This window comes from Coptis chinensis, chromosome 2, assembly GCF_015680905.1.
Source record: "Coptis chinensis isolate HL-2020 chromosome 2, ASM1568090v1, whole genome shotgun sequence".
Classification (NCBI taxonomy): Eukaryota; Viridiplantae; Streptophyta; class Magnoliopsida; order Ranunculales; family Ranunculaceae; genus Coptis; species Coptis chinensis.
The window spans coordinates 64106893-64129204 of NC_141457.1; the positions used below are offsets into that span (position 1 = coordinate 64106893).

General features: G+C 36.2%; 3 protein-coding genes across 5 annotated transcripts; all 3 read right to left on the minus strand.

Annotated features, from left to right (window-relative positions):
• Positions 1-632: 632 nt before the first annotated feature.
• Positions 633-19410, minus strand: LOC147517134 (uncharacterized). 3 transcript variants are annotated; one of them, XM_086589518.1, is made up of 29 exons: positions 19182-19376; positions 18908-19106; positions 18674-18804; positions 16835-16951; positions 13746-13892; positions 13245-13572; positions 12902-13148; positions 11637-11758; positions 11440-11531; positions 8989-9199; positions 8817-8883; positions 8211-8311; positions 7980-8050; positions 7519-7689; positions 7312-7383; positions 5477-5557; positions 5257-5358; positions 5063-5152; positions 4119-4194; positions 3936-4032; positions 3743-3812; positions 3463-3642; positions 3241-3363; positions 3073-3156; positions 2643-2827; positions 2405-2543; positions 2250-2309; positions 1490-1594; positions 633-936 (listed from the first exon to the last, which is right to left on the minus strand). In XM_086589518.1, the coding sequence occupies exons 1-29, from the start codon at positions 19296-19298 to the stop codon at positions 823-825; spliced, it is 3699 nt and encodes a 1232-aa protein (XP_086445644.1). In that variant the 5' UTR covers positions 19299-19376; the 3' UTR covers positions 633-822. The 3 variants fall into 3 exon arrangements, with proteins under 3 accessions (XP_086445644.1, XP_086445642.1, XP_086445643.1); XM_086589516.1 differs by having other exon boundaries at positions 12902-13572; positions 19182-19377; XM_086589517.1 differs by lacking the exon at positions 5477-5557 and having other exon boundaries at positions 12902-13572; positions 19182-19410.
• A 694-nt stretch (positions 19411-20104) lies between these two features.
• Positions 20105-21242, minus strand: LOC147517135 (uncharacterized). Its single transcript, XM_086593488.1, has 2 exons — positions 20970-21242; positions 20105-20875 (listed from the first exon to the last, which is right to left on the minus strand). The coding sequence occupies exons 1-2, from the start codon at positions 21240-21242 to the stop codon at positions 20105-20107; spliced, it is 1044 nt and encodes a 347-aa protein (XP_086449614.1).
• Positions 21243-21443: 201 nt separating this feature from the next.
• LOC147517136 (uncharacterized) lies at positions 21444-22310 on the minus strand. The gene has a single exon (XM_086593489.1). It carries the CDS (start codon positions 22308-22310, stop codon positions 21444-21446), a length of 867 nt encoding a protein of 288 aa, XP_086449615.1.
• Between the last annotated feature and the right edge of the window lie 2 nt (positions 22311-22312).

A 22312-nucleotide genomic window follows, 5' to 3' on the forward strand; every position in this document is an offset into this window, starting at 1 on the left:
AAAATAAAACCCAAAGTCATGGCTCGAACCCGCGACCCCCATGGAAACAAAGCCAAAATAAAACAAAGCCAAAATAACCAAGCGGGAGCCATTTCGATTCAAAAATTAAATTGGAACGCACATCTCAACCGTTAGATCTTGCTCAAAATAATCTAGACCGTCCTTTATTATAATTTTGTTTTGTAGTGAGAAAAAAAAACCCTAGCTTATTAGATATATGACCTTCCCAATACTAATATATCACTAAAACAAAATAAAATGCAATTCTAATCAACTAGCCGTTAACAGGTTAAAAAAGATCCAGAATACTAAATACGGCATCAAATATATTTTGACAAGAAAAAAATGTTAGCGAAGTATTTAGATGAGCCAAATAAGAGATCAGATTTTCACAAGCAACTCAGCAACTCAAGCATTATTAATCTTATCTACTTTTTCAGAGTACTCGTTCTCACAAAAATGTAAACTCCATGAGCCAAGCGAACAAACTCAATCACTATCACTCAATACCACTCCCATCTGTATCCTCTTGTCTCCCTGAAAGTCTGATTTCAGACATATTCCGGTATATAGTATAAACTTAACGCAAAATGGGCTTATTTCACTGAGCTGGAATGAATGTAAAGGCAGAATTATGGCAATCAGAAACATTAGATAGATCACCAGCTTCAAAATTACTTCTAATATAAATACATGGGGAACTAGTGATGGAATATCCACCGTAATCAGTTCCTTATGAGAAGAGAAAGCTGCATAAATTAAAATTTTAGAAGAAGAAACACAATGATAGGGCTGTACAAAATTACAAATAGATAGCACCCGCTACATAAAGTAACTTAGTGACATCTTCTTCCTTGATCCACCTTCTCCATATAACTCATTCCACTGGAGGAGCTCGTTCATATTTGAAGATTCTGATGACACACTTGCGCATACCTAAGTGAGAAGAACATGATAATTTAATAACCTTTGACAGTTTCGAATCAAATATACTGCAAACATTTTATGGTAAATGACAGACGAAAAATTTGAAAGTTTTTTATTGCCATGCTCTGTTAAGATGTTCTGTTTTTTTTTCTCTTTTTTTGCTTCAAGTCCCAATTCAATACAAAGAAATGAGCCTCACAAGCTGGCCTTTGATCAGTTGATAGCAATCCGTAACAAGATAAATAGTATTCAGAAACGTTGTTATAGAATGCTATTGCCATTTATGTGTTCAGTCTTGAGTTTCAAGTATCATTTGTTTATAAGATTTTTCAGCGCGTCTTTAACCGGGAATAAAGTGCAAAAAGTACACCAAAGTTGAGACAAACATCCATAAGCACATTGAAGATCCACAAATAATTTAAACATAGAAATAAACGATCAGGACTAAAATTTCTACCCCAAAAGATAAAAAGAGACAAATATTCCAAAAAACATCACATAATAATTTTAAAAGATCAAAAAAGTAAGTTCACTTCACATTGTTTATTTTATAAAAATATACCTGCTCGTGTGCATATCTTAAATCCTCCATGTTTAAGGGACGCACATCTGCACTGCCACGCAACGGAGGCGGCAATCTATTTTCTTCCAGTGCTAAGCTCCTCTCCTGGGATGGATAAAACATAAATGGCTTTAGATCTACTGACAAACAGTCGCGAATGAAATTTAATGATGTACTAAAGTATGTAAATAATGATAAAACAAACAAAACAAACTAATGATACCCTCGTAATAATTAGAAATTAATAATAATAATAATAATAATATTAATATTAATATTAAAAAAAAGGCTGCACAGAGACAGCTATAAAATGTTTTAGATTGCACAAGGAACACCCCCACCCCCCCCCCTCCCTCCCTCCCCCCCCCGAAACCCAGTATTTAGAAGAAAAGGAGCATTGAAGGAAATTTCACCACCTTCAAGAGATTTCTTATCATGAAAAAAAAAACCATGTCATCGCAACTTAATTTTTCCCATCAAAATTGTTCCCAAGGGTGACAACAGTTCCCTCGTATGCTCTTTTCTTGTATCGATGATATTAAATTCACTTGTATGCTCCTATCTCATGTAATTTTCAACTACTAGGGGAAAAGTTCCTCGTGTGATAAACCAGACCAAAAATGTTGGGCACTGAGCACGGACTAATATGTGCCATAAAATACTCGGAAGTAACTGAATATAGTGCTGGTCAATATTTGGATATTACAACTTAGCCATTTTGAATTGATGAGTAACAATATCGAAAGAGCGTGATACAGACCTTCTTTTCTTTCTGCAGAAGTTCTCTTATGGAGCAGTGTGCTGCAGTAACACAAAGATTCTGAAAAAAAGAGAATGATGAATATCAACATAATAGAACAGTCCTGATAATGAAACTGAGATGCAGCCAACAGTAAAAGTCAGAAACAAGGAAACCTTCAAGTCACTTCCAGAGTATCCATCGGTCATATTAGCAACAGCTTCCAAATCAACATCAGAAGCCATCTCTTCTTTGGCCAGTATTACTTTCAAAATTTTTTCTCTATTTGGGACGTCTGGCAAATTTACCATCAAACTGCAGGAAAACATTTCACATAATTGATTAAATACAGGATCTATTGCTTTAAGGGTATCTAGACATGGCATCACATAAACAAATTTTTCAAGGAGTTACCGTCTGGGAAGTCTCCTTATAACGGCTTCATCCAAGTCAAAGGGCCTATTGGTGGCAGCAAGTACCAATACACGTTCTTTGTCCTTAGTACGCAGACCATCCCAATTTATCATGAACTCGTTCTTCATTTTACGCATGGCTTCATGTTCTCCTGATTTTTCACGCCTCCCTAACATGCTGTCAACCTGAACATGCAGAAACGATGGTCAGGAATAAATAAAAATAATCACCCATCATGCACGATTATGCAAAACCCAAAGTAATTCTGCAAACAACTTCCAAAGATTACAATTTATGTGAAATATATATCTTCTTTGGCTGCGATAACATTTAACTCAAAACTTTCCGTGGCAAGAAATACATCATATGAGCAAAGGGAAAAGAGAAGTCCCTACGAGAATAAGAGGATAAAGGAAAGCTTTTCACTGACCTCGTCAACAAAAATAACACTAGGAGCAATTTTACTTGCTAGAGAGAATACAGCTTTGACATACTTTTCACCTTCACCAACCCACTAAAAGCAATAAAGATAGGAAGTTAGATTCAATGCCTCGACAAATAGTAAACCATACTGATCAACCTGAAACCACATCTGTACCTTCGAAGAAATGCTTGACATTGATATGTTAATAAAGTTGGCACCTGCCTCAGTTGCAACCGCTTTTGCAAGCATTGTTTTTCCTGTGCCCGGTGGGCCAAAGAGCAGTATTCCTTTGCAAGGCTGAAAATCAATTATAACTCATTAAATGTAGGGGAAAAGTGGAATCTAAACTTCTAGCAGGTGTACAGATGCATTGTGGAAAAAGCTACGATGTCGTACTTTTGTCAGCTGCCCTCTACAAAACAATTCTGGCCTCTGCAAAGGGAGCATCACCAACTCCTTCAACGTCTCCTTGACTTTTTCTAAGGCTCCAATGTCGTCAAAACTAACTCCAATATCATTTGACGGAATCACATCAGCCAGAAGATTCTTTTCAAACTCATTTTCGGTGACCACATCCTAAATAACAGGTCAATCTTAGAATGTGTCCAAGTAAATGTTTATCTCAGAACTTCAACCTAAAACATATGTGCATAAAACATTAAAACATCTCACTTACCTTTAGAGATTTCTTCAAAGTCTTCGTCTCATTCTGAATAGCATGGAAAATGTTGAGCGCATACTCAAAACTGCCACATTCAACAAGATATTAAGTACCCAAATTCAGCAATTCATTAAGATTATTTTCCTCAATGTAACAGATGCATGTGATATTGTGATAATAACAAAGAGAAAGGACGGCGGTGGTTAACCTTCCACCAGAAATCACAAGCTTAGTTTCTTCACTAGAAGGATCCCAATTATGCATGAGGTGATGGCTTAAAGCCCAACCAACTATCTTCTCCACACCTGTAAAGTTAATCAGGAAGAAATATGGAAAGGTCAAGAACAGCCGAGTAATCTCTAATAGAAGTAAAAGTGAAAATGATACCAACTTTCACTTGCAAGTGCTTGGTCTTTTATGCAAAGTGTTTCAAGTTCAACACAATCCAGTCCATTTCGATTTAGAATCTGAAACATGAAGTGAGTAAGTTAAGAAAATATCCACAGATGGCCATGTGGGAATAAATAAAATATCACCGACTCAGAGATACAAAAGTCCACTATAATCAGTCAAGGTTTTATGGTTAGCTAAGGAAACTCAGGTACCACAGTGAAACCAATGGTTGTTTAAATATAAGAAATAAGTAGCCTGAATTTCTCATTCTTTTCTGTCAAACTTTCATTGTCAAAATATGTGGCGTTAGTTCAAGAAATGAAATTAGTAACACAAAGTTACAAATGCTTCCGGTGAAAAACGCATTTTTTTCCCTCCTAGATGTTGATGTAGGGTACATATCTTTTGTTACACCGATCCCTCTAATTGTTGCAGTAAAACTCTGATATCTCAATTTATTGGACAGACTTAGATATGCGATAACTTTTCACTTGGAGTTGAATTTTATAACTCAAGATGCTTGGATAAAGGAGGCTTGACAACTGCAAGAACCATCTCATAAAGATTTTCAAGATTCTTTGTTTTCGGGGTCAAAACGGGGAAATGGTAACAGAATTAGAAATGTAGTTTCTTTCATTTACTTGTTTTTTTTTTCTTACTTTTTATTATGTTTCAAGATTATGTAGTAATCAATTGTCTACAAAATTGTTTGATGTTAAAAAAAAAAGTCTATTTTAGGGTCCACTAGTAACTTGACATAATGTTTCAAAAACTCGCCCTCGAGTTATGCTTCGGGGAGATGAGAATTGTTTTCGAGCGGCTTAAATGAAATGTCTCCATGAGCCGTCTTTTGTTCTGGCTTCTTCTACTACTTTTCCTAGCTGGTCTTTAAAACAACAAGAATGTTTCAAATTTCCCAAACATAATGTGGAGATCACATACCGATCGAAAACTAGCACGGGCTGACTTTGCTTTGAGAGTTTCAACATCACGATCCAAATGTTGCTTCCAATCTACAAGAAGAGCTTCATCCTGTCATAGCCCCCAACAAACCTCAGACGTTTTTTATATAGTATGTGAATCCATAATAACAATGCAAATCTATAGTTACAGAACAAAAAGAATCAGTCAGAAACCTGTGGCAGCAGTATGGTCACTTTATTTGGAAAAAGTTTGGTGAGATGCTTTGATGACTTCGAAATTTCTCTGCCTCTCTCATGTAGCCTACCAAAGCTATCCTGCATGTTACAAGAATGGTAACTTGTGACCACCACAAGGGAATAAACAATACACAAGATGGCTTCATAAACAACTACAAAAATAAATATCCAAGAGTATAGTTAGCTGTATGGTCACTTTATTTGGAAAAGGTTTACTGGGTTGCTTTAATGGCTTCAGAATCTTTTTGCCTCTCTCATGTGGTCTACCAAAGCTATCCTGCATGTTACAAGAATGGATACTTGTGACTTCCCTCAGCGGCACCAACAACCACAGAAGATACAAGACCAGTTTACAAACTGTTACCAAAAGCGAAGATACAAGAGTATGTGCTAAACGGAGATATCATATATGATCAAGGTTTAAAAAAACGAGACTTAATCCTCACAGGTTCTAGCCCCCTCATAACTTCTTCAAAAAATAAGCAATCCATATTAGGTTATGTTTTGAGCGTCAAAACACCTCCTTGTTTGTTTTGAGAATAAAAACACCTCATTCTATTAGAAATATCAAACTTCCATCATCAAACTCCATTTTTCCTTATTCTCTTTTTTATTGTTACTGAGGCTTAAGCCTTGAGAGCCTCTGAGGCTCGCCTCAAGCGCCTCACAGAGGCAGTGAACCTCAAGGCTTTGATGCATTTTTTAAAACACTGAATAATGAATATGATGTTAGTGAAAGGTGGAAAATTTGATTAACAAAAGAACAACTATAATGAAGAGGAGGAATTTTAAAGCCATCAAAAGAAGTATGAATACAGTAAACGTGATTCATAGGTAATGAACAAATCTATCCCCAGAGACGTTTTCAGGTGGAAGATGGGTTTTCAGGGAGAACACACTTTACCATCCTGTTTGTAGTAAAATTCTTATAGGCAAGCAACTTCCCCTTATTAGGTAAGAAGTTGTTTTCTTGAAAACTCCTCCTTCAAGCAATGACAACAATAATGTGGAGATGGCAAATCACTTTCTCACAATTTTCCAGTAATTTGGCTTTGTTTAACCAAACCAAAGCCAAACTACAACATAGATTGATGGAGAAAGTGTCCTCTCCCTGACCACCGCTTTTAAGTGGTATGTCAAGTCATCACGACCGACAAACTCATCAAAACATCTCATACAGTAGTCCACACGACATCCTCCTATCCCATCACTCAAATGCCTAAAGCATAGAAAAACTTCTCCTAGCACAGCAACATTAAAGATGCCTACCGCTGAAATTGGAGAGATCTTAATAATTTCTCTTTAAATTTGTAGAAATGAAATGAAGGTAATTTCCTCAAATTCCATGACAGAGGAAGAAAGTTTTTGGTGCACAGAAAAGAGGGAATTAATATTTCTCAGCTAAGAAAAACAAGTGGAGGATCTCAAACAAATAATTTCTCTGAACATTAAACAATATGATTTTATGAAACAATTCAAAGGACACAAGATGGCCTAAACTACCAAGAAAATGAAACATCACACAGGATAAACCAAGGCCAAAAGAAAGCTCGCTCCTCGTATCATCCAAGATCAAAATCTCCATATTCTAGTGATTAAAAAAAAAATAACTCATCGATTCATTCTCGAAATCACTGATATTGGTTATTGGCAAGCATGTATTTCTTTTGCATCAGCTAGATTTATACTAATTTTGTCCATCAGGATTTTATTACCAAAAAAACCCATCATTTTGAACAGCGTTTTGCAGCTTCAGAGAACATGTTGTATCCTAAGTTTTTTGTTACATGTGGGGCACATTCAAATTGGTTAAGGTATTATGTTTAATAATGTTAATGTCAATACATTGACATTGATCAACAACTTCATGTTCATATAGCAATAGCTAGCTACAAAAAAAAAAAAAAAAAATCAAATTATTCAACTAAAAGATGGTTGGAGCTGTAAAGCAAAGAGAACTTCACAGGCACCGATGGAAAAACATGCCAAACAGCAATGTGATTGATTGAACAAGAACATAATTAGCAATACCGGAAAAGCAAAGTCAAGAAGAGCTGTTGGGTTGCTCCCGAACTTCGTAAACAAAAGGCCTCCAAGATGTGACTGCAAATTCAGTATTAAAAATGTAATTAAGCAAAAACTGAAATACAATGAAACATACTGTAGACGGCTCATAATAAGATTCAGTTTTACCAAATTGCATTAAACTATTTAAGCAATAAGTCACAAGCTCCTCACCTTGTCCTTACGGTCAATCTGGGTACTTGAGAGAATAACAACTACGTCCTCTGGGAGATTTTCAAGCTTAGCCTTCAATGAAGTATATGCCTCTTTGCTCCCTAACATAGACTTCTCTATCTCTTTCACAAAAAGAATTAACGGGCCAGTTTTGCTTTCACTGTAAGCAACCTGCACAAAAAAAAAGCATCAGGAGAACTGTCCAACTTTCCAGCTACGACTGTGCTTGTGCACCTGTAAATCTTTTTAGATAGTTTTTTACTAAAACAAGATATGATGCAAATAAATAATTGGCGGTGTTTCCACCACTAAAAAGTCAGGCAGAATCACCTATTAACACCTTGAAACATCTCTATACAACTCCATCCCCTATTCTAGCTCAAATATACAAAAAAAACTTTACTGGTAAAGAAGCACAGCCTACATATCCTTTTCAGATAATTAAAAAAGCAAGTGTTCACCTCAAACAGTTCGTCGATGGCAAGATTGTCAACGTCATCTACCACAGGATTTTCCAAGCCAAGCAAACCATCTATGAAAAGAAATTATTACATCATGTCAAAACTTTGGGAATGTAATACGGATAGCAATTAGAAAGTAGCATACCCACAGCCTTAAGTTGACTTAGTCAATGGAAATAACAATGCAAAACAAACCATGATCTTATTCACATTGACCCAAAAGATTGTTACCTTCAGGAAGTGCTTTGTCGAATCTAACTCCAAATTTAGAGGATCCATGTTTTTTCAAAGCAAGAATTACTTTGGCCTTATGACCATGAGGCAGTCCTGCCCTGCATATACACAAAGTAATAAAACATAATTCAGAGTGCCAAAGTAGAACACCAAACACAGTATATAAGCTCATAATCCCATCTTGACGTGACCAGAACAGATAAAGTAGTGCAAGGCGGCTCCGGTCTTCTTTTCTTAATCGGTAAAAATAAATTTTATGAAGGTAAACATGAGGGAGCCTATAGCATCTGGATGGAAGATAAAACACACGAACTAGATTGGTGCTCCTTATTCCACTCGGCATTTGTCAACAGCCATGTGCTTCCTTAGTAAGGTTACTAAGGTAAGTGACACCACCCCGAAATCATCATCCAAATTTACAATACAAGTGCACCCAATTAAAAATAAGTGCAAGGAGGCTGGGTGCTAAGCTATATATGACGATGATCAAATACAACCTACGTTCGACTAAAAATACTGTGTTAAACACTTCAGCAACCATTTTCCCGTTTTGGTACTCACAAAAAGAGAACATTTGATTGGAGATTGGAGAACAGTAGATACCTTGAAGTAGGCTGAAGAGGAGGGAACCCACATGGGTGTATATTACCCATATATTTTACTCGGTCACCTGTGAATTTCAAAGAAGCTTAAGCAGCTCAGGAAATGTACAATGCAAGAACATACAAAATTATAAAACAACACTCAAAAATATACAAAAGTCTAAACAGTATACCTGTTTTGGGTGTGTGATTATTGGATGATGCAGTTGAGGTTTCTTGCTTGGGAAGACCTTGTGGATTAAGCGTAGATGAGCCAACTATATCAGCTTCAACACTTGAGGCTTGCTTCTTTTGCTGTGATGCAAATCGTTGCTTGGAAAATGATCCAGACTTTTCTAAGTTTAAATCTTCTTTGCTTGACACAGAATCTTTTGTAAGGAACTCCTAAATCATTGTCATGCGTCAAAATCTCAACACGAAACAAAGAACGAATACCTAATGCTATTTAATATGGTTCAAGATGTTAATGTCTGTCTCAAGGCTAAAATGGCATGTAGCATCAAAAACATGATATCATTCGACACATTGAGGAGCAGTAGGAGAGTCAGAACTCAGAAAACTGCAAACCTTCAGTGAGACATATGGTAGAGAGAGAGAGAGAGAAACGAGCTTCTCGGTCGTCTTCACTCTTATATATAAACTAAAGCAATAAGAAATAGCGGTGAATTAGACTACCAAAAAGAATCATACTAACTTTGACTTCACGTAAACTGAGTTAGGATCAGTTTGATCATCTTATTCTAAGGCCGTCTGAATTTCTCAATGTTTAAAACGTTGGGCAGTGGTTGAGCGCCTAGAGCTTCTAGACGGGCTAAGGCGGTTAGTTGTTGCTAATATACATATTACATGTAGTGACATACACCAACACTACAAGAAATGGAGAAACCAAACTTCACATGCTTATAAAAAATGCTAATGAGGGAGCAAACTACACATTTACCATAATTTATACAGTAAACACAAACATAAATACTTCTTTAAAAGAAGGCATAACAGTTGAAGAAGATGGCAAGTGGGCTGCTTGAGTTGAACAGAGAGACCCAGAGAGGACTGAACACACTCTGTTTCGCGCTTATTACCCCTTGTAGTGGACTTTTTTCTTTTAATTCTTGCCGGGCTTTAGTCTTTTAAACCTGCATTCAAATCTTAAGCCTTCTTGGGCACTTAATTTTGGACAGATCAACTTTTTTCGAAAAAAGAACCAACAGTTGAGCACTACAAGACTGCCTAGAGGCCAATTAGTCCGCCTAGAAGCAGAATAATCCGCCTAGCCTGAACAATTGTCCCACCATTTTTTGAACCGTCTTAGGCCTAGGTGAGTCGGCTAGGCACTGCCTAGGCTTCTGGTTAGAACACTGGAATTTCTTTTGATGATCATGCTATCTGCGGTCATGTACACATGCACACCCCTAAACATATACATATGACCAAAGTCATTAATTGGCAAGACAATAAATTTGTTTTTGCAATTAATTGATGCTTTTGCATTTAATCACAGAACCATAGGTTAATTTGGTCAGCTAATGGCCTACTAAAACAGCTCCCTCCATTGCTTATTTTTGGTCTATTATGTACATGTCAAAATAAATAAACACAAAGATATAGCAGTTTTGTGACTGATGGGGCTAACGACAACCTACTTGACCTTTTCTCTTTTTTATAGAAAACGTATTTATTAATATAACCAAGGAGAATACAACACTAAAATCTTAAGCACCATACACTCTGAGTTACCCACCTAAAGTAGATTGCAATTTCAGTCCTCCCCAAGTACAACAACAGCAGGAATTGCCTTTCACACCATTACTTTCATTTAGTGTAGCATTTGCAGAAAGAAGTCCTGCCTCATGTGACCTACTAAAGTTGTCACATGCTCTACTCATTCCCCAGGCCAGTACCAGATGACCTTCTTGAATAAAATGGTTTTGCTTTTTTCTATTTGGTACCCTAAATCATATGCCAAAAACGACCTTCTTTGTCCACGCTTTAGATTTTTTAACAAACAATAAGCACAATTACCATTCAGTCAACCTCTTCTCATACGTATTGGCAGTATTTTGGTTACTTTGTCCATCAGTAAGTCAACCCTAAAGGTCTTGGGTTCAACTCCCAGCTTCACCTGGGAAGAAGGGTATAAGTCTTTAGGGGTTAAAATGGATATAATTTCACCTTGAAGGGGAAAATAACAAATAAAAACAAATAATAATATCAATATTATAATAACAATAACAACAATGACAACAAAAAGAATTATAATAATAAAATAGTAGTTATAACAAAAGCAACAATGACAACAATAATATGAGTTGCCACTTATACAGATAGTAATTATAATTATAGTCATAACAATAATATTAACTAGTAATAACAAAACACAAAAAAATACAATATGATAGTCAAAGTTCTAATAACTCCGTAAAGCATCATTTCAACAGGAAAGAAGTTAAATTTTGCAGTTCACATTCCCGTAGCAGAAGCCCTAACTAGTAGTCTAGTACTGTGACTACTGTCAGAACAGCATTTGACACATTTCGAGCAAGGTTTCAATAGTACGAACGCTAGACACGAATTTAAATGGTGACCAGAAATTATATAGAAAGGATTGATAAGTCAATAAAGCTTACTCCAGGCAACAGTAGAGAATCAACTATAAGCAACCTAGCTCCAAAATATTTGGCTAAAGCTTTAGTTAGTGTCTCTTGATAAATTTCAGAACCTACAACACAATCCACAAAACAAAACGAGATATATTGTCACTACATGCCGAATAAATTAATAAATAAAGCAAAATGTCCACATAAGCTGCAAATGGTACTGATACCTGAAGGACCACATAACAATATCCGCGAGCATACTGTAGGAAGATCCAGCGCATTTGTCGCAAATTTCGGACACTTAAAATGTACGTATGTAGACGCAATCAAAACATTCTTTGTAGAATCGCTGAAAAGACAAATGAAAATTAGGTGCGACCACAATAACCACAAGGTTGTCCGTTGGTGCAGAATTAAGAAGCATTTATTTCAAACACATGGTGGCGACAGGCGAGATGGGGGTATTATGTACAGATTGTGGGTTTGTAGAATGTAGTCTTTGAGGATGCCGTATTTCTACTCTTTTTCTTTCTATCTTTTATTGTAATTGTAGGTTTTCTTGACCTACGTCTTTGTTTCTAACAAAAATCATTCATTTTAGTATTTTACCAATAGAAAAAGGTATTCCTTAACTTCTGTTCTACAAGTATAGATATCCTCAAGAAGATACTCGTTAACTCTTGTCTCTAAGGATGCTCTCTAATGGGGAATCTGTAAGTCAAATCCTCAGCCATTGTCAATACTCGTTTGTGCCAGGTGAGGGGTTACTTCGTTCACTATTTTTGGGCACTTCGAGTATGTCCGCTCAGTCATTAGCGTTTTGGATCTAGAAAGTTAGAATATGGGCAATTGTACCGTTTGAGATAATGTGGACGTTAAGATTAGAGGGGAACATGAGGCATTTTGAGAATAGATTATCTCGACCAGACGGCTGATTTTCTTATGGTTGAAGATATGGCATATGGGAGGAGCCGAGGAACATGATAATCAGGAATTTTAATTTCAGATAAAATTGCACTATATTTCAGATAAAATAGCACTTGATGAGCTAAGTTAAACGTTGAATGCTGAATTTCATATGTATTATGTTCCTTTTTCGGGTGTTTTCTGTGTTTCCTGTTCAATCCGTTGGACCATTAGAGATACTGCATCCTATAACTCTCTTTTGAAATTGCATAAGTATAAAATATCTCTACTTTTACCAGCTAAAAAACAGCATACAACATTAGAACAATAAGAAATGAAGATGCCCCGGAAAAACAAATATACATCCAGTGTGATGATCAACACTTCTAGCCGTCTAGGTAAGTCTAAATGTTGATATAGCAAATGCAAAGAATAGACATTGTTCAAAACTGAGTTTGACCTGTAAACATATCAAACACGGCTCAATAATGAACGAAATAATGGGGCCTTGAGGAGCACTAATGGAACGGCAAACCAATCAAGTGTGAAATGAAATGAAAACCAATTCAAGGAGAGCTAAACTTACCTTAGATAGTATGGAAAATCATCAAAAGACACTTCAATATCACTGGGAAAGAGAATTTTTTCTTTTAAGTGATCCTGAAAAGCTTCGCATCTACTTGAGGGGATACTTTTATCTAGATCAGAATTTTCCCTTTGCTCATCTACTGTTCTGAACATGCTGCCATCTAATTCAAAGTCAGAGGGAGATCGAGGAAACATCGGCATATAAGGCTTGAACTCATAATTTATCCCAGGAATCCTTCCAATTCCTGCATCAAAACAAGCATCCAAGCCAATGCCATCAAGATGTGAAGTTCCATTTGCAGCAAGGTCTACTTTAGATATAGCAACAGCTTCTCTCTCACTTGAAGAACGAGTGACCCCCTCGTCACATTTAAAGCTTCCCATCCTAGTCTTGCAACCAGCATCCAGATCCGGCATGGAGCTTTCTGATATTTCACAACGCAAAGGAAGTGGAGGTCTTTCCCCGCCACTCTTAGCAGACGGTGTAAGAAATGGCAAATCTTTCCTGTGGGTTGATAGGGATGCTAGTATCGATGCTCCAGCAACTGAAGAGGAGTCACCAGACCTTGACTTCAAATACGTCCCTTTGACTGAAGCACTGTGAGATTCTGTAATGCCAACTGAAGGCCCACCTAAAGTAGGCAATTGGCTTGCAAGTTTCTGGAAGATCTATATTATGTTAAGGAATCGACCTCTAGCACAAGTGATAACAAGGATCATTAGCATACAAAAAGAACGAATTTAGGGAGGAAACCATTCAATGGTAGAGACTTATATCATAATAATCTTTCTTTCCTTTTATTATAAAAAAATCTGATCAAACAATCTCTTAAAAAGGATACATAAGCATGTTTACCAAATGAATCAAAAACGACCTCATCTCCTTCCTGGAGACATACATCCAAATTTTTTTCGAGATTCTTGCCATTTACTTTGACATCACCTTTGCTCCCTGTGATCTTTAGTAGGGCAGAAGAAGAACCCTGGCTCTGGCAATAAGAAATAAAAGAGTGTAACCTCACAATCCATGTCATATCACAATTAGGTTCTGCTGCATGGACTCTCCAAATAGAGTTTAGTTATTAATGTCAAGGGTGTGCAATTACTCAATAATGACTTTTCCTTCATTTTGTTTACATTTTAATGGAATTTTCTTCTCTCCATAAATGGTTTTCTCTTAGTATACGAAAAGAAATGGAAGATGAAAATATCTTCAAAAGATGCCAGAAACCAAGTGACATATCCTTAAAACAATATGGTTGGAATTTGTTGGTGGGTTGGGCCTTGAGTCAGATTCCCATTTATAAATTTGTCGAAATGACAAAACGAAGTGTTAAGTATTAAAAATGAACAAACAAAAAAATAATAATAATAATAATGAAAAATAAAGTTGTGAAAATCAGCGTTGATATTTGTGACCATAATCCTAATTTTTCAATTTGTCTTACTATTAAAATTGCCAAAACCGCCAACTAAAATACAAGATCACAAAATTATATTGTGGATCCATCTCCTAGTCCTAATGTGCATCCTAGAAAATAGATTGAGATAGTTGAAAACTTCAATGCAAAGTAGTCTTCTACAATCTCTAACTCCATGGGTACAAGGTAGGACAAAACAACTTACTTAAACCATACGATAAATATTAATGAAGAACTGAAAAGGGAACATAGGGTTCATGTCAGGGTGGGTAACTACAAAGGCAGACCCATAGGTTTCCCTTCTAAATGTACTCATACAAAGTTGTACTTTTTAACTTTAAGATGAGCAACTGCACGCCCAGGACCCACTGGCTCCACCCCTGGTCCTTTAGTTCTTCATATTTGCTATCTCAACATATTTATTAGAGTTCTTAAAACTATTAACATTTTTCAGCTTGATAAGAGAAAGTAAAGAGTATGAAAAACGGATGACAGAATAAAGCATCTAAACGGCTAGAGACACCCTAATTTTGAACTAGGTTCTCTCACCTTACACCATTTATCTTGTGCTTCCCTACTAAAAAATGACAAACACTAAGCCCAACAATATTAAAGGAGACACGAAGAACCTTTAAGAAAACAGAGGTCTATTTTAATACACCAAAATTCAAAAAAGTAAGTTATCAGCTTAATAAACAAAAGTTGATGAGATCAAGCTAATACACTAATACTCGAATTACTTCAAACTGTATACGAAAATATTGGTGTATAAACACTCCAAAGGAACTCCAAAATAATGGAAGTTCTTAAGTACAAATACACAATATTGTACACTTCCAATTCATTTTTGCAAAATATTGATATACAAAAATTTACTAGTTTGAAAAGTAACACACCCCAAAGACAAATAATGGAACCTTCAAAATACAAGCCTGACGTTGCGACAACAACACTACCTTTGCACATTTGTTTATGCTAAAATGGCCTTGCAGTTTCTTACCAAAGTGCCCACATTATGGCACTAGGAAGGTGCTGTGTTAGGTACTTCGTGTCGCTTGAGAGTGGTAGGATCACAATCCCACTAGCCACACCTGTGTATTGCATGGTACGGGTGTGACGTGCGAGACACCGATATGGAGATTCAGACACGGCATGGTTTAAAAGAATCAGATTTGTGAACACGGCTGATATTCAATTTAATTTTAGAAAATATATATGTGACAAGAACGTTATAGAAAAGATATGTAAAATTTTGTAATTACAGGATTTCAATTCTAATGTTTTATGTTTCTTTGGGTCATATCTCATTTGAGGTACATTACCATCCAACTCTTCATCTAGAAGTGCTGGTGTCGCCTCTGCGTTGTGTGTCACACGCCGACACAGGACACGACACAAAATATGAAGTAGCCGCACAACAGATTTCCCACGGCCTCCCTAATCTCTTGATACAAAATATGAATAAATGGTCATGAACTCTAGAGGGCCACAAAATGCCAAGCTAACTTACTCAAGGCATTCATGTCAAGAAAGTGGTGTCAAACCAAGCCCGATCCGACAACGTCGACAAGCATAAAAATTCTAGCCAACAACTCCCCAACAAGAGATCATAATGTGCAGCTCGCGTGCTCCCTCTCTCCCATTTATAGAAGACTTGTGAGAGCTTAGCTCCAGTCAGATTTTCTTCTTTAGTCTCAGCGCTTCTCACCTTCTGTCTTTCAGACTACTCTTCCTGGTCGTCCCTTTGTTTTTTTGTCCTTCAAGTCCTTGGATATCAAATTCTAGGTTCTTACCCAAAACGACTTCATTATATTGGTAAAGGTTGACCACCTCAAGTTATTATTTGAATGAAAAGTGATTATTAGCTGACCAAATAAGAAATTGAAGCTCAAATTAGCTAAAGTTGCATACTGAAATTTATGCATGGGCACTGCGAAAGGATCTCCAAATACTAAGAGGTCTTTAAGTTCGGTAGTCCGGCTGCCATCCAGCAGCTACCAACCGAACAATCATCTCACATTCTCCAAGATGAAGCTGGTCAAACCAAGAACACTCCAGAGTTCCCTAGGAAATTCGTGACAGGAAAGTATCTTGGAAGAACCTAGAATCTAAACAAGTAGATATCTTAGGAACTTTAATTGGATATGTCTAGGGAAATTCTAGAAGATGTTGATATTGGTTTGTAACCAATAGATGTCTAATGTGAAATGGTCGAAACTCAAAACCATTAATTCCACTTCCTTAACTCTGTTTATAGGATATGCATTTCATTTGTAATCATCAGATATTTAGAGTAGCACAAGTCGTTCTTTACTTACATCTCTCAAAGTGTGTTCTCATGTTGCTCACACATTGAATATTTAAGTGTTAATTGATTTGGGGTGGTGTTCTTAGATGTTACCTAAGTGACATCACACTCTAATACGAGCCTTACCAACTGTATACTTTGGGTAGAAATTTGACAATCATAACAGAGCAGCTTAATATATATATAATTCTATTAAACTTACCTCTATGTGACTTAGTTTGCAGAGTACGTTACTAACAGAAGGATCTTTCATCCTTAAGTTGCATTGTGCACTTCGACCAACACTGAAAATAGATCCACATAAGAGCCGGGGGGGATGCTGGAAAATACAAAAGAATATTACAAAATATCAAGACGCCTTCGTATTTAAGTCACTTAACAACAAACTACAGTGTCAAAAAAGAAAAGGAAAATTCAATGTGCACATTCATAGAATTCTTATTAAATAGGTCGTGAGTTTTTTTATAAAAGGAAAATCAAGTATTCTACAGATGTAACATGTATAAGCGCATATAAACTTTTAGAGTAACACAAATAAATTTCGTTTTCCTTTTATACTGTCAATCTTCATTCATGTTGATCAGGTTCAAGAAAACTGTTCTTCTCCAGTTCTTCCTTCTTTTTTTTACTAGTTATAAAATGTCATGTTAACATGTCTACATGAAAGCAGGGGACAAAAACCAGGTTTTTCCCCTCTCCTCCATCTTTTTTGCCTCCTATGTGGCCTATTCTCCATTCTTTTGCTCTCTCTACATTTTTCCACCTCATATACTACAAAAATAAACAATAAAAGAATAAAGAATAAAAGTGTAAATATGATCAACTGCATCAAACTTCCCTTCCAGTAACCCATCACACTCCTACACCAAAAAATGGCACAAATTCCTATCCAACTCGACTGTACTAATAAAGTAATAAGAGTAGAATTGTGACCAACAACAATGTTGTAATTGAAATTTCTGGCATTCTATAAGAATGGTTTCTATGTAATTTCTTGCAAGTCTATGCCAATTACAACAACAACAATCTGGAAATGTTAGTAAAACCTTTAGGAAATTATACCAGAAGTCTTGGGTTCGAACCCACCGCTGATCTAACTTAAAACAGGCATGCCAAAAAAAAAGGAAAAAACGATGCCGGAGAAATAGACCCAATAAGCTTTTAGAAACCCTTGATTTCTAGGAACCACTCTTTCTTCCCTATTCTCGCCCATTCTCCATTCTAGCATCTTACTTTATTTCATTTTGTGTTTTCTGGTTTTTCTTGGTACTCAATTTGATGATTAATAAATAATAACACATATCTATGTCTACTCGGAAAAAAAAAGTTGGAACATGTCATAAGCACCTTCTAGGATCCGGTTTTCTGTTAGATGTCAATGCCTTAAGCTTGTATCAAGTGCTGGCCTCTATTTCCCCTCTTACCCACTCCCCTTGAAGAAGCCCTTTGCTCAGTTTTACCACCTATAGTACTGCACTTCCGCCGTTTAGTCCCTGGTGCAGACATTAGGTCTAATAGCAAAGTCGTGGAGGAATGTCCTTGCACAAGCCTTATTATTGTGATTCATGTACAGAGTCCAATGTGGAACATTGTAAAGACCGTTGTCGCAGTCGGAAACCAATGGTGTTTAGTATATCTGACAAATAAAGACTATTTTGATCTTTGATTTACAGCTTGCGTAGTATATAAACTACATATCTTGTAAGGGATCATTCCCTTTTAAAAATGATATTATAGTAAAATGACCCGTTACCCCACCCAGTCACCCAAAAGAAAAAAGTAGTTGTGTGTTTGCAACAGTAAATGGGTCACATTTTTCATTACAGCCTCGCCAATAGCATTTCAACTATTCTTACCAACTTTTAACAAATCTTGTTGTGCTTCGTGTATAGTATTTTCAGAACACTAAAGTTTAAAGAAACTTAGCAAAACACAACCATAATACATGCAAAAACATAAACAGATTCCAAAATTGAAGAAAAATTGATGCCCATTACCAGCTAACAAAGAAACAGTAAATCAATAACAAAAACACACATACCTGAGAAGAGCGCGGAACAAGCTTGCCCCACGGCTTCATTTGCCTTTTCATCTCTTTACAAGCTCTCAGTGTTCTCTTCTGTCTCTCAATAACAATTTCTTTGTTCCTCTCAAATTCCTCAAATGCACATTCTACAAACAACAATCCACATAAAAAACAAACCTTTAATATAAAAAAAAACTTCAATTCTAATCACAATATAATAACATGCAAACACAAAAGAATCACACAAACCTTTCTCTAATTCCTTGTCTTCTTCATTACTAATATCAGAACCATTCTCAAGATCACCAATCTTCATATCAGATTCCTTTACATGATCCTCCTCCTCTTCTTCTTCTTCTTCTTTCTCTTCTTCAACAACAATCTGATCATCAGGTACTAGTGGTGAAGTAGCTTCAACTTCATTTATACTCTGTGACAGTTCCTCAACCTAAAGATTAAAAAATTAAACCCTGATAATTATATATTAGATTAAAAAAAAACTCAAAAATTGTAAAGAACGAACCTTTGGACGTTTTCCATTAGGTGGAGGTGGAGAAGAAGATGAAGAACATGCAGCAGAATTGGTATTAAGTGATCGCTTTGATGAAGAAGAACCAGAACTCCGCCTTGTTTCAACCATGGTCTCGTTTCTTGATTTTATTTATTTATTTTTTATTTGTTTTTGAAAGATGAGATTTTTAGAGATTTTTAGGAGAAGATTGAGAGCTTTAGTATTAATTAATTGTAATTATATTTATTGTTATTAACGAGAGATTGAATAGGGGCCGTGTGAGACGCGTGTATGTGTTGATTATATATTTCGATTATATCGACAAATGTTATAAACCTTTATTGAATTTTGCTTTGAACAGGTGAAATATCGGTGGATTATTTGCCGATAGGTTATGTGGTTTCCTATAGTGGATATTTTGGAGTTATGGGATTGAAGTTAAACGCCCATTTCCTCTTTCCAATTTCAGCAATCACAGTAGAAACGGAAGGCCTTCCTCTTGTTTTCGTATTTTCATTTAAAAACGATTAGTACGCTATACTTTCTGATTTGGCACAAACTACAAATTATCTGATCAACTTGTTATGAGCTTAATAGATGGATTATTTCATAGAAATATATGTTGTTGATAATGTTTGATACGAAAAGTTTCATTAATTCAAAATTCAAGTAGCATTCACACTTGTTGCACTTAATATGACGAGAAGTGCGAGTGCTTGATGTATGTTCATATTTTGTATACTAGAAATTGCCTGTGACTTTGTCACGAAGCTTTTAAAAATAATTGTTCTTCTAATTGTTTTTTGTTTGTACATTTAACCTTTGTACAACATATTTTGCAGAATCACCAAGAAAATGAATTATTTAAGTTGCAAAATTACGAAGTAAAATAACCAAAATACAACAACTTCCGCAAATAAGGATGACATATAGGTTTATTCCAACAAAATTTCTGAATACACGATATTTGTAGTGCAATTAGAAGCATCTGGTGGAAGAATGACACTAATTCTTTTTGATGATGTGCATCTTGAGAGGGCCACATACAATTGTCCATGACTGAAAACAGGTGTCTGTAGATCTATCCCAACGTACTTGACTGATTGTCCTTGTGATTTATTTATCGTCATTCCATACGCGAGTCTTACAGGGAATTGACGCCGTGTCATTGGAACTGCCATGTCATTAGATGAAGGCGTCAAAGAAATTCTCGGGAGAAGTACCGGCTCACCTGCTTTGTCTCCAATTAAAATTTTAGCCTGAATCACTTTAGGAGCACATTGAAGAACTATTAGTCGTGTTCCATTGCAAAGTCCATTTCTTGGTGCTATATTTCTTAGCAGCATAATCGGGCTGCCACGTTTTAGCTTTAGTTGGAAAGGAGGTAAACTTAAGGAATCAAGTGAATTCAAAAACTCACTTGGATAATCACCTCCATTCGCGGGAGAATTGCCATCTTTTTCAACTGATTTATTTGCTGTTAAATATTCAATAACATCTCCAGGAAATTTTTTTAAGGCAGTGTCATTGATTTTCTTGACATCATCATTACGTGCAACTAGAATAGTACGCTCTCTTAGGAAATCAGCTGAAGTTGTGCCCTCCACATTCAAATTTGGGTACACAGAGTAAATGAGTTCTTCAAGATTTCTGCAATGTCGTATCCCAGATGGAAGCTTTACAGTATCTTTCGGATTCGTTCCAATCTAAACAAATCAGCTAAACTTAGACAATGAGCTACTATGTAAGAGTATTTGCAAAAATACAGTTCAAAATAAATTGTTAAAATAGATATTTTACCTCTTTCAAATAGTTTGCAAAGTCGATGTTATCTGGCTCTGTCATATCAAGCCGCATGTTTTGAACCAGATGCAAGACTTCCACATGTCTCCAGAGCGGAGATCGTCTCAATGATGCAACAACAAATTCTTCACGAACACCTTTCGGTATAACAGGCAAAGTTTGCCTAAAATCCCCTCCGAGAATCACAGTGATTCCACCAAATGGCTGCTTATTGCAACATATATCTTGGAGCGATCGATCAACAACTTCTACACAGTGTCTATGTTGCATGGGGACTTCATCCCAAATAATAAGTTTCGTCTCTTTGAAAAGTCCGGCTTGCAATGATTATTTACCAAATCCACATACTGTGTCTTCTAACACATCTAGTGGTAACCTAAATGTTGAGTGGGCAGTTCTGCCTCTATATAATAATAAAGACGCAATTCCAGAAGAAGCCACCATAATCATGATATTACCGATACTACGACATCATGCTGCAATTGCATTGTATAGAAATGTTTTTCCAGTACCCGCATCTCCATTTAAGAAAAATAATTTTCCTTTAGCATTGTGCACAGAATCCGTCACTGCATTGAAAGCTTGGTGTTGCTCTTCATTGAGACGACTTACATTATCATCTGCCACCTGTTGTAGTCCCTCATATTGAAGTTGTTGTTGCTCCAAAATAAGTCTATTGCCAACTACCTTACTCCAATTTTCTCTCGGTAGTGGCAAGTCTGGGAAATCTGAAAGCTTCTTAGCACTCTCAAAAAGGATTTGGTCCAATAAAAATAAGTCGTAGTCTTTTAGTTGGTCGTCAGATGGATTTGAAATGAGAAACAATGTTTTCATCTTGGGTGCAAGATTATCACATATTTGTAATGCAAATCTATCCCACAATAGTTCTGGATGTGTTGGAGTGCACTCTAGAAGTATAACACTGAAAAGTCTTCGTAGTTGATACCGAGTTTGCATCACAGCTGCCTCCTTTAAACACTGTTTCCACTCCTCATCATCTTCTAACAGTCCCCGTGCTATACATGCAGCTCTAAATGTACTGTATGGAACACCATCTACAAATTTCAATGATTCAAATGACTGCAGGCCCTTTACAACAGTTAACAACAAGCGAAGATAGAAATGTTCACCTGCATTTGGACTTGCAAAATACATTCGACCAATAGCATAACAACTTTTGCTCATGGGTGTCCAAATTTTCTCAGACTTGTCGTAAACAAAGTGTTGAGGGAATTCTTGATAAGTGTACTTTCTGGCATGTGGATATTTAGCACAACATTCGAAGAATGCATTTAGAGTTGATTTCTGACGCTTAGCTCGAGCAATAATTTCTTCCATTG